Below are 11,345 nucleotides of genomic sequence, written 5' to 3'. Positions count from 1 at the left end.
GAACTGCAGCCTGTGAGAAGGACTCAGGTTGGAGAAGTTTGTGGAGAACGGTATCCCGTGGGAGGGACCTCCATGCTGGAGCAGAGGAAGAGTGTGAGGAGTCCTCCCCCTGAGGAGGGAGGAGCAGCAGAGACGTGATGAACTGACCACAACCCCCATTCCCTGTCGCCCTCCAGGAGGAGGTAGAGAAAATCGGGAGTGAAGTTGAGCCTGGGAAGAAGGAAGGTGCATGGGGAAGATGTTGTAAGATTTAGTTTTATTTCTCGTTATCCTACTCTGAATCCTATTGGCAATAAATTTAATTAGTTTCCCCAACTTGAGTCTGTTTTGCCCATGACATTGATTGGTGAGTGATCTCTTCCTGTCCATTTCTCGACCCACCAGACTTTCATTATATTTCCCCCACCCATCCAGCTGAGGCACAAAGCAACAGAGCAGCGGTGGGCACCTGGCATCCAGCCAGGGTCAACCCACTTCATTCAGGAAGACCAGATACACTTCTCAGATACACTTCCCCCTGGGGCATTTCTGTCCAGCTGGTTTGTCTCCTTCCTTTTTCCATTCTCAAGTAAGTGCTGCTTGGTTTAAGTCCTACTCTGAGATGCCTCACCTCTGATTTACCACACAGGCAATGGAGGCACCAACAACTTTAACTATCCAGGTTTGTCTTCACATATAGGTCTGTTTCTCTGTGAAGAAACAGTCTCGAGAGCAATTTTGGATTGTAGTAGTCAAATCTATTTCCACTGTAGAAGCACACTTATTTCAGTAATAAAAAAAATAACATTTTCCTTGCAGAATAAAAGTAATCCTGTAGTGGTATAAATATATCCACTTGCACAAGAATACACTTAAGTCACTCAACATATATTCAGGTCTAGTATTTTCATAGTCCTAAGTTTTAAATGCAGTCAACAAAAGATAGTTACTTGCAGAAAGATGAGAAATGTAAAGTCTGGCTCAGCTGGGGTGTAAACATATATGAAATAATAGAAAGCTTCCTTGACTTTTTTTTTATTAATTTAAATGAATACATTGCTTATGAAAAATACTGACAGCCTTCAGCACTGACCATTTCTGTTTGTCTAATTAAAACATACTGTAAGGTGTCAGCCACAGAAGCCTCTTCTGGCTGCCTCACGGTCGCAACCTCAGTGCTGGCCAGGCAGAACTAACATCAAGAGCGATGGTGTTCAGGTTCAGCGCTTCTCAGCCTGTGCTGAGCCTCTGCGGCTCCACTCCCCAGACACCCACCACCAACACCACGGAACATGGGTTCTTTCTAGGAACAAACCAGGTCAAGGAATTTACTTCAGGGGGTCATCACAGACTCATCAGACAGCATGCCCGATCAACCAGCGCATGCATCCCTATGCTATACTAAGACAGGTGCTATATTCCACATAGCATTATTAATGATGTGGTGCAACCAACAGTCCAGCTTACAGCAGGTATGGTTGATGTGTAACTTTATCTAGTATGAATATTTCATACAAAAGGAACAATACTATTTTCTGCTCTCCCATTCAATCCATGGAACAACAGTAAACACAACTGCAGTACTTTCACTTTTAAATAATTCTTGAACTCTTTCCAATTGTAGGGGTGGAAAAAACACAAAAAGGGGAAATTAAGTTTAACGAATCAATCACATCATGATTCCGTGTTACTGTGTTCTGTCTAACTTATACTTACTTACTGTGTGGGCTATCATCAGCACCAGGCCCTCACAACATATGGTGATTTATTCTGATCCTTCATTACTGTTAGTACAGTGAAAAAAAGTACAAGGTTCAGCCTTGATTCTTCTCAATGTATCTATGAGATGAGGACAACAAACTAATACAACATGATACTGAAGACAAGAGAACATAACACTTAGTTCTAATACATTGAAAAGCAATTTCACACATAAGCTCATTTATGTAGGCACACTGACATACTGAGCACCATTCTATTTTTTTTTTTCTTTTTCAGTTTAACATCAGCATTCAACTCTGAACAGAAGAATGTTAAACCTCCAGGACAGTTTCAGTGTTAAGAAAAGAACTACATCTAGTTTACAAACATCAAAACACTGACATTGATACTTCAGTCGAGAAGTTCACTGCAAGTGACCCTCTCTCTGAATTCGAAGGCGCTCCTTCTCCACTTGCAAGCGTTCTTTCTCAATCTGCAGCTTCTCTGACTCAAACTTTAGGAACTGCAGCCTCTCTAACTGCAAGCGTTCTTTTTCAAGTTTTAACTTTTCAGTTTCTAGATCCAGAGGCTGCACGATGGGTTTTTCTGTCTGGGTGAGGTCATTTTCCAGGGCAGGCTTTTCAGTGTGCAGGGTCTCTAGCCTGAGCTTCTCCCATTCAATCTGAAGTCGCTCCTTCTCAATCTGAAGTCTCTCACGCTCCAAGTCAACATGCCGCAACCGTTCTTTTTCGATTTGCAGGCGTTCCTTCTCCACTTGCAACCTTTCAGCTTCAATGTCTAGTCGCTGCTTCTCCAGCTCCACCTTCTGCTTCTCCAGATTTATAAGCAGGTGGGAATCTTCATAGGCTAGCCTAGCTTGAACAGAGCTCAGATTTCCAAACTCTTCAATGTGGGGGAAGTCCGGTAGGTCATTTTCCTTTCTCGAATCTGGCAGAACTGATGATAAAATTTCTTCTTCTTCCTCAATAGGAAACTGCAGAGAGGAATGTGACAGACAAGAATTACATTCTAGTCTTTATGCCGGGATAAATTTGTTACACACAACTTCACTGAAAAGAACATACTGGGCTTTTTCATCTTAAAATCTTCTCAGAACTGTTTAACTCACTGTGAAATAACCATGTTAGATCAAAAGACTGTTTTCTACCATTACACAGGTAGAGAAACACACTTTATCTGCAAGTTAGTATCTGGTAATGAAAAATGGAAAAATCATCTTGTCAGTGGACATGCAAGAACACACAAAATATTGCACAATAGGTATTACAGAGCATTCAGAACAACTGATAGAAAACAGGATCTAAAAAAAGCATATGCTGTTCTTAGTTTTCATATAGCTGGGTGACATTTATGTAAGCCACTAGGAATTTGTTGTGACTATTTATCAGAGCAGCTGGACCCATGGGCTACATACTATGTGAGGTAACCCAGCCTTCAATAACTTGAGGATTCCTTGTCTTAAAAACACTTAACACTGACATTTTTCACATGGTCCTAACCCTTCACACTATATTAAATGGGTTAATAAAAAGGACTTGATTAACCAATTTTGTATTATCACATTTGCTGTGATGCAGATGACTAGGTTGTTAGGACCATTGTCTCTCACTAAATATGCTGTAAAAGAAAGGCAAACAGAGGAAGACATGGATTCAGAAAATCTTAAGGCAATGAGAGCCACTGCCAGCCCTCTAGCACTAGAGCAGACAGACGCTGTTCTTCAGCAGTTGTCAGACAGTAGTCTCGTATCATTTAACAGCTTATGCTGAATTTTTCCCAGCACACATCTCAACTGAGCTAAGACAGGAGTTGTTTCCTCCCCCCCAAGAAAAACCCCAAACCAAAACTGTTTGAGTACCCCTTTTTGAAATGACAACTATACATCTGTACAGGCACAACAAAACTATCCGAACAGTTGACTTCACTCCAGCTCCCTGCCAACCCCAGGGCAGCCACAGTACTACCAGGAGTAACAACCTGTGGGATCCACAGCTATTTGTCAAATTTACAAAAGAATTGTGACAGAGAGGAATGGCTGACTTATTCAGGTAATGTTTTCATCTCCTGTGGCTTCATTTTAAGAAATGCAAGAAATAATCTATTTCTTTCTGTACCTGCAGGTAAGAGATACTTTCATTTGGTAGAGGTGCCTTTCTCTTCTCCATTCATCCAGCCAGCCCACCCAAGTATTAAAATAACCAGTTTCCTTTATCCTACTGACTGGACTAATCCTTAACTACAGCACATACAAATGGAAAATACATGTGCAAATACATATTCAAACTTGAAGGATAGCAATTCAGTAATCAGCATCCAAGGCCTTTCACACAATTGCAACTTGCTAGATTTGAATACCACCTCTCTGAAACATGTTTGTTTCTACAGTTTCTTTAATTCACACATTCAGAAAAAACAGAAACAGATGCTATAAAGAAACACAGCAAAAAGCCTCATGCTGAAATGAAATGAAGGCCATATTGCATATAACTAATGTATGTCAGTCACTCACTTCAAAATTCTGTGGATCCTCCTCTTCTACTTTGATTTCTGTTAAAGATCCACCAGCTTCTCTGAAGTCAGTGATATTCTGCCATTCAAAACTAGATTCAATTGCAAATCCCATTTTCTCATCCATGTCTTCATTGAGAGAGTCATCTAAATTGGATGAAGGAAGGTGAAAGCCAGCACCTACTACTTTGATGTTTGCATTCAGACGTTTTCTCTTCATGAGTGCTCGCCAGTCAAGGTATCGCCTTTTCACTTCTGTCCCTGTTCTTTGCTCTCCTTCACCTACAGCATTTACACACTCTGCTATTTCCTCCCAAGCTTTCCTTTTCATCTCATTAATTGTTGTATTAAGTTGCTTTGAAAAGAGTACTTCTCTCCTTTTTCTGATTTCCTTAAGGAGAGTTTGAGTTTCCTGAACGCTAAAATTGCTTTTTCTTTTTCTTTTTAATTGTTTCATTTTTTCCAGCTTTAACCTAGTAATTTCACCACAGGAGACTACAGACATGATCTGAAACTAATCAGTTATTTAATAACATTTAAAAGCCAATGAAAGCAGAGTTCTTGTGAAGTGAATTTTCTCTTCACTTTGTAGTATTTTCCTATTTGTCAGGCTTCCTAAGAGAAAAAGAGCAAACAACGTAAATCTCCAAGGTATACACTGTATATTTTCATTTAACGAACTTGACTCCTAAGTCATCATTTAAGGAATGCGTATTTTGAACTGATCATTCATTCAATAGAAGAAAACCCATTTTGTTAAACTCTGAATATAAAGTAGCTATAGATACCTTCTCTGATCTCATTGCATTAGAAATCCATTAACATATCCATGTCAAACTGTTAAGGTTGAGTTGATATTTCCATTACAAAAATACAGCTATTTTCCTTCAAGTCTTACGAGTTTTGCCAGTCGGGATTTGCTTAAGGCTGAAATTTGACACACGCATTTCAGTTTGAATGGTAAATGATGTCCAAAAGAAACTAAAATTTTTGTATCATTACCTCAAAAACATCAAATGCTTAGGGGATGGAAATTTCTGAGACATATTTGAGATGAGACATCACCTCCAGCCCTGCCCCTGCCCCTCCCCCCCAAAATAGATTGATTTGCGAAGTTGACATTTTAGAGGCTCTTCTTACTTATCTTAATCACAAAAAATAGAACTGGAGAAGTTCTGCTGAATGTCAGAAAATAACTACTAGTTCAAAAAAACATCATGCATTAGAGATGTTTCAACAAGAAACAGATTTAGGAATAAGCCACTATGTGCCCATGGTAAAGCCCTCCTCTATCCTTCTCACACTGCAAAACACCTCATGTCAGATGTGGTGGCAGGCTGAAAGCGTGTCCAGTCCTCTGCCCTCAGCAGCAGCTGGTCCTGTGCCTGATGCTGAGAAGAAAGCTACACCCCAGAACACACCTGACAGATTGTGCACAACTCTGTACAGAGAGTGGAAAGTCTGAGTGGGAGAAACAGGGGACTACTAATGCAGTGATGAATGTATTATACACCACATTAGCAAAAAAACCCCAACAAACCCAAACCTAAAAACAGACATTTGAGAAAAAAAAATTCTTGGTCACAGACTGCTTAGTAATGGTTGAATTTAGGATTAATTTTGAACTTTCTTTTGTACTATGTTACCTACCACCTTACCACTTCGGGTAAATTCAAAAGGCTTTAATCCAAGTAGGCCAACGATTGACCACACAGTACTTACAGTTTCAAGCTGTTATGTTTGTTCACCATTAATCTAGGATGAAAATTCTATACATCTGAAGCAAATGGCTTTCAGATTATATATTAGACTGCTATTGGCTAATGGACTTAATTCTTAAGTAACTTTCCCCCAGCTAGACAGGATTTTTAAATTACAATCGAATTAAATCCTGTTACTCTCCTAAACTTGGTTTAAGCATATACATGTTACACAAAAACTTTACTCACTGTATCTGCTAGAATTATGTCATTTTTTTCCTAAGAGCTTTTATTTGATATTTAAGCATCTCCCTTAACCCTCATTATTATGACATTACCATGAAAAGATACTTGGGCTTTCAAAGAAGCAGCATCACATTTACTTGTCCGTCATTAAAACAATTTATTTGGTACTTGCTGTACTTTTCAATCACAAATCACAGCGTTAGTGCTTTTCTATTATTATGGCAACTGAATTTGCTGGCCTATGTATCAAATTTTAAGTTCATCTTGTGCAAGGTGTTTTTTGGTTTTTCTTTAAACTTACAAAAAGTCACCGAGTGGGTAAATTATTCAGAAAATTTACCTGCACACAGAACAAATTAAGAGCACTTTTAGAAGCTTCACTGTTAATAATGCAATTATTCTGGACTGATAAACATATAGCTTGTCATTCCTGGTTACTGGGGAATGACCAAGTACTCATATATTCATGCTGGCTTTAGAAACACGCACATTTGCGCTTACCTGTTTTCAGGATCAGGAGCGTGTGTGAAAGACTCACAGGTATCCATTTTGAGTTGATCTTCTAGGTAAAAAGAATTACATAGAGTTCTTACTTACAACATAAGTTGCACAAGAATTATAGTACTTCTGACTTGTTACTACCAAGACACTGAACCTCCATTCATAAGGCCACACTTATTTTTACTGAAAACAGTAAAATTTCACATTTGACTTTAAGTATCTACTTAAGTGAACATTCAAGTACTTTGCTGACTATGGAAAAATGGGTCAGACTTTCCAAAGTACTTGGCAGTTGGATATGTCAAACTCTTAAAAGTACTAGCAGATACTTAGTTGTCTCTTTAAGTACCTAAATATCAGACTTTTGCTGAATCACAGCCATTTTCTTCTCAAGACATACACTGGCTAAGTCCTTTACTTCGTCCTAGCTGGGATGAACAAGATTCAGGTCATTCCCCAATAACAGGGAAACACAGGATTTTAGAGACTCATGGTATCTCTATTTACCCTGGCCCTCCCTAAACTCCTCAGTGCTAGCAGAGCAGGGTAAAGTGAGTACAATCACAGAAAAATAAAAAAAAATTTTTTTCAAATCAAATTTTCATCAGTGCTACTTTCTAACTATAATTCTACATGACTGCAGAAAACACCGGCAGCCAAGCCTTCACCTTAGCTCCAGAGAAGGCTGAGAGTTAAAACACAGAAATGCCAGGTTACACTGTGAGTCAGTCTCCCTGCTCCTTGTGCAGGTGCTGGGCATCACCCGTCTGATCTCCACAGCCACTCTTTGTGAAATGCCTAATCCTGGGTTTGGATTCTCAGCCATAAGCCAAGCACATAACCTTTAAGAATTGTAATACTAACTTGGAAACTTCTGGCAACCAATTCCCTTATTATGCAAAGTTCTTTTAATTTTTTTTTTGTTTTTTACTAGAACATGTCTGATACAAGGCCCCGAATTTCCCAGTAAAACAGCAGCAAAGCCTACCTATTTTAAAACGCATGACTACTAACTTTCAACTGGCAAGGACATCTTACATTTTCTAACTCTTTTCTCTTTGAAAGCATATTGCCTCATTAAAGACAATTCCTTTCTTGTTAATCTGAATTGGTTAGAACAATTAATTAACAACAATTAACAGTATACAGACTCCCGCAGTTTAATCAACTCCACCATGGGACCATTTACCTTTCTGATATATTCGCTAAAAAGCATTGTTACCTAACTAAAGCTGAGGTTTGGGATATCGTGTTTCCTGACATTGTTGATGGTCTCCAGGATATTACTCTCTAATGAAGAAAAATGAACTGTTACATGCTCGAAGTACATAAGGGACAGGAATGGTAATAAGCTAGGATTTGTACACATTCCATACAGAAAAAAACCAACACCCTATCACCATTTTGAAAAGCATGATTTGCAAAAGCACGACATACAGCATGCTTAAGTTCTGCTTTGATATGAAGTCTAAAACATGAAATGCATGCATTTGGAAAAAAACCAACACAGTAGACAGACATTACAGTTTTTCCAAAATCAGAGCTGTAACTGCTCTACATTATCTTGGTTTTAGTAGAGGATTCCACAGCAAATAATATTTGCTGAGTGCACCAATTGGGAAGATGGGCAGTTCACTCTAGAAAAAGTATGTGGAGATAAGAGCAGAGATGAAAAAAACACTTTTGGTCAGATCAATCCACTTACACCACTATGAAGGTAAGAGAAGACATTTGCAAGAAAAAAAAAATCCTCCTCAACTATATGACCAAAAGTACTTCTGGTACACGATCAAAGACATCAGTTACCTGACAGGGAACAGCTGCAGCCTGGTCAGTCAAGTGACCAAGAAATTCCTGGGAAATAAGAGAGGATGCGAACAGCCCATTAAACGACGAGCCACGCACCCATCACACAGCAAGGAGCTGCTGCAAATACAAAATGCATATTTTTTACAGTTTGGGCAGAAATGCAAAGTGCTGGCTAGAAAAAATAGAAACAATTCTGATCATATGATAATTGAAAGATTTCAAGATGACAACATACAGCTATGAGTTTCATGTAGCCCTGTCAGTCCAATGGCCAAGAAGGTCCTCATCACTGGACTAAAGAAACATTAACTATTTGTCAGGACTGAAGCAAACCAAGTATTGTAAAACTAAACTGAGCACTCCATAAACACACAGAACACACATACACTGACTAACTCTGACATACATAATGACAGAGGCATACACATTCTGTCTGTGATCTTTGTGTCTCCTTTGCTCGCAGCTTATTGTGCGAGCACGTGCTGGATCAACAAACAACAAAAAAAAAAATCCATGCATACATGAGGATTGAAGGATTGGTGTTAGCATCAAATTTTAATTATTCTCCAGAAAAATCATGACTTTTTTTTAAGTATGATGCCTTTGTGGTTTGCCCTTTTCCCTGTTTTTTTTTTTAAACTTTCAAAGCTTATGATTGAAGAAAAAAAAAAACCCCACACCTTTAAATCAGAAGGACCTGCTATTTACATTGTTTTAAATAAAATTTGAGAGTCTGACTGAGGACCTTTACATGATACTAAAGCCTAGGGCTTTCTGGAAAACTTCATATGCAATTCGTAATGGATGGCTACACTGGCATGGAACAACTCATGCCCTTGTACCAAGAGAAGCTTTAGCACAGGAGGATCTGGGTGCTGCCTCACTCAGGTCACCAAATGGACAGCTCTCCCTGCAAGGCCTGAGCACCTGAAAAAGGCAAGCGCTAAAAGGAACCACCACCACCTAAAAAGATAGTTTATGGAAGCAGAGAGGCGGTACCGGGGATGGAAGGCAGCTGTGGGTTCAGGCTGTCCCCTTCCCCTACCACAGCAACAGCCACGGACAGGAGAAAGCCTCCCCCGTGCAGCTGGGAACCGGGAGCTCTGGAGGGCGGAAGGCGGCCGCAGCCCCCAAGCCGGGGGCGGCCCAGCCAGCGGCTCCGGCCCGCTCCCACAGAAGCCCCACGCAGCCGCGGAACGGCAACAAAGCCTGGCGAGGGCACGGCAGGCTGCCCCGGCCGGCACGCCTCCGAGCCCCGCCGTGGCCGCTCCTCCAGGCCGGCCCCCGGGAGCGGGTGGGCCCACGGCCCCCACCCGCGCCGCAGGCCAGGGCCTCCCCCCGGCAAGCGACCCGCGGGGCCCCACACCTCTCCCGGGAGGAAGAGGGCCTCCCCGCGGCGACACCAGGGAGGCCGATAGCAGCAGAGCCCCACCGCTCTCCCCCCACGAAGCGGCCGCCTGCACCCCGCACCGGCTGCTCCGGCCCCGCCACCGGCTGGGCCCACTCCCCACCCCGCTCAGGTCCCCGGGGATCCGCGCCAACTCCTCACCTGCGCCCGACTCTCCCCTCCGGGTCGCCGGCCCTTTAACAGCCACCGCCCTCCTATTGGGCGAGCTGCGTGCCTGTCAGTCTTTCCTGCATGCCTATTGGCGACCCCTATCCGCCGCTTCCCCCCTCCGCCCCGCCCCTCGCCGCTCCGACGCGCCAGGCGGGACGGAATCCCCCCCCCCACATACGCCGGGAACGCGGCAACTCCGCTCCCAGCGGGGCCTCTGCCACACGCGGCCCCCAGGCAGCACTGGTTGCAGTGGCTGCTTGTCTTTCCAGTGCCAGCCGGTGATTGGCTAATGGCTGTCAAGGCCCGCCTCTCTCCTCAGTGAGCTTCCGGTGGCGGGGATCTCGCCGGCTTACGGAGGAGCCAGACAGGGCGGTCCCGGGGCCGCTGTCCCACCCACTGTCTGAGGGGGCGGTGCGAGAGGGGGGCCCCTTCTCCGCGGCGGTCTCTAAGCGAAGGAGCAGCTTTGTCTGCCGGCGCTCCTCTTCGCGGCACCGCGGGCCCAGCCTGAGAGAGCGGGTTCGGCCCGCGGGCTTTTCCGCGGCCGTGTAGGGGCAACCAGAAAACCGCAGTTGGAGCCATTGTGACCAATAGGCTTATGGTGGCACGGCTAACGCGCAACAGTTTGTGCTTCTTTTGTGCGGCTTGAGTGTATTGTGGGTTTTGAGATAAATAGGTAATATTTGTAGGAGTACCGTAGTAAATATTTTCTGGGAGGCGCTGCTTATGTAAGCCACCGTGTGAAACCCTTCTGTGGATCTTTCTGTTCTTGGGCGCTTCCGTGTTGCCTCCTCAGCCACACATGAAGGGTTGGCACTTGCTCTTTGTATTACAAGCCGTTGCCTTGGTAACATAACCTTTGTGCAGATACTACTTGCAGATAGATAATTCAAAATATTTTTTTCCTACAGTTTCCTACCTCTGCCCAACCTGATGCATGAATGTGCTATTTTGCATATTTATTAACAATTACTTGCTCAGTCCTTTCAAATCCAAGTTGGGGTGTATTCAGTATTTGGACTTAAGCATTGTCACTGGTTGGAGAAGTTATTTGATTAATATAGCTTCTAGTGATTATAATTGTGTGATGAAATGACAAATCTTTAAAATGCTATTTTCCAGTTTCAGTCAAGACTTCTGTCAATGAATTTCCTGAAAATATTTATAGAAACAAAATGTGGAAAGGCTATGAATTTTATCAGCTTATTTACAGATAACGATAGTTTTGCTGCCATACTTACCCATTTTGTACTGAATATCATGAAATTTTAAAATGGAAAATAGTAAGGAGTAGGCTAGCAAGACCATGCCCCATTGCTGGCAAT

General features: G+C 42.4%; 1 protein-coding gene across 4 annotated transcripts; it reads right to left on the bottom strand.

Moving 5' to 3' along the window:
- Positions 1–243: 243 nt before the first annotated feature.
- On the bottom strand, positions 244–10,073 carry MSANTD4 (Myb/SANT DNA binding domain containing 4 with coiled-coils). Of its 4 annotated transcripts, none has more exons than XM_074147247.1 (4): positions 10,015–10,073; positions 6,657–6,717; positions 4,211–4,824; positions 244–2,674 (listed from the first exon to the last, which is right to left on the bottom strand). In XM_074147247.1, the coding sequence occupies exons 3-4, from the start codon at positions 4,712–4,714 to the stop codon at positions 2,105–2,107; spliced, it is 1,074 nt and encodes a 357-aa protein (XP_074003348.1). In that variant the 5' UTR covers positions 4,715–4,824; positions 6,657–6,717; positions 10,015–10,073; the 3' UTR covers positions 244–2,104. The 4 variants fall into 4 exon arrangements, with proteins under 4 accessions (XP_074003348.1, XP_074003357.1, XP_074003365.1 ...); XM_074147256.1 differs by lacking the exon at positions 10,015–10,073 and adding an exon at positions 8,463–8,586; XM_074147264.1 differs by lacking the exon at positions 10,015–10,073 and adding an exon at positions 7,879–7,948.
- Positions 10,074–11,345: the final 1,272 nt, after the last annotated feature.

The sequence above is a fragment of the Numenius arquata genome, chromosome 1, assembly GCF_964106895.1.
Source record: "Numenius arquata chromosome 1, bNumArq3.hap1.1, whole genome shotgun sequence".
NCBI lineage: Eukaryota > Metazoa > Chordata > Aves > Charadriiformes > Scolopacidae > Numenius > Numenius arquata.
This window is presented reverse-complemented; position numbering and strand designations above follow the sequence as displayed.

Bases quoted from the DNA above. Each gene is read 5' to 3' on its own strand.
- MSANTD4 (XM_074147247.1), bottom strand. From the start codon at position 4,714: ATGTCTGTAGTCTCCTGTGGTGAAATTACTAGGTTAAAGCTGGAAAAA. The intron at 2,675-4,210 runs GTGAGTGACTGA...TCCTCTCTGCAG, and splicing joins AGGATCCACAGAATTTTGAA to TTTCCTATTGAGGAAGAAGA.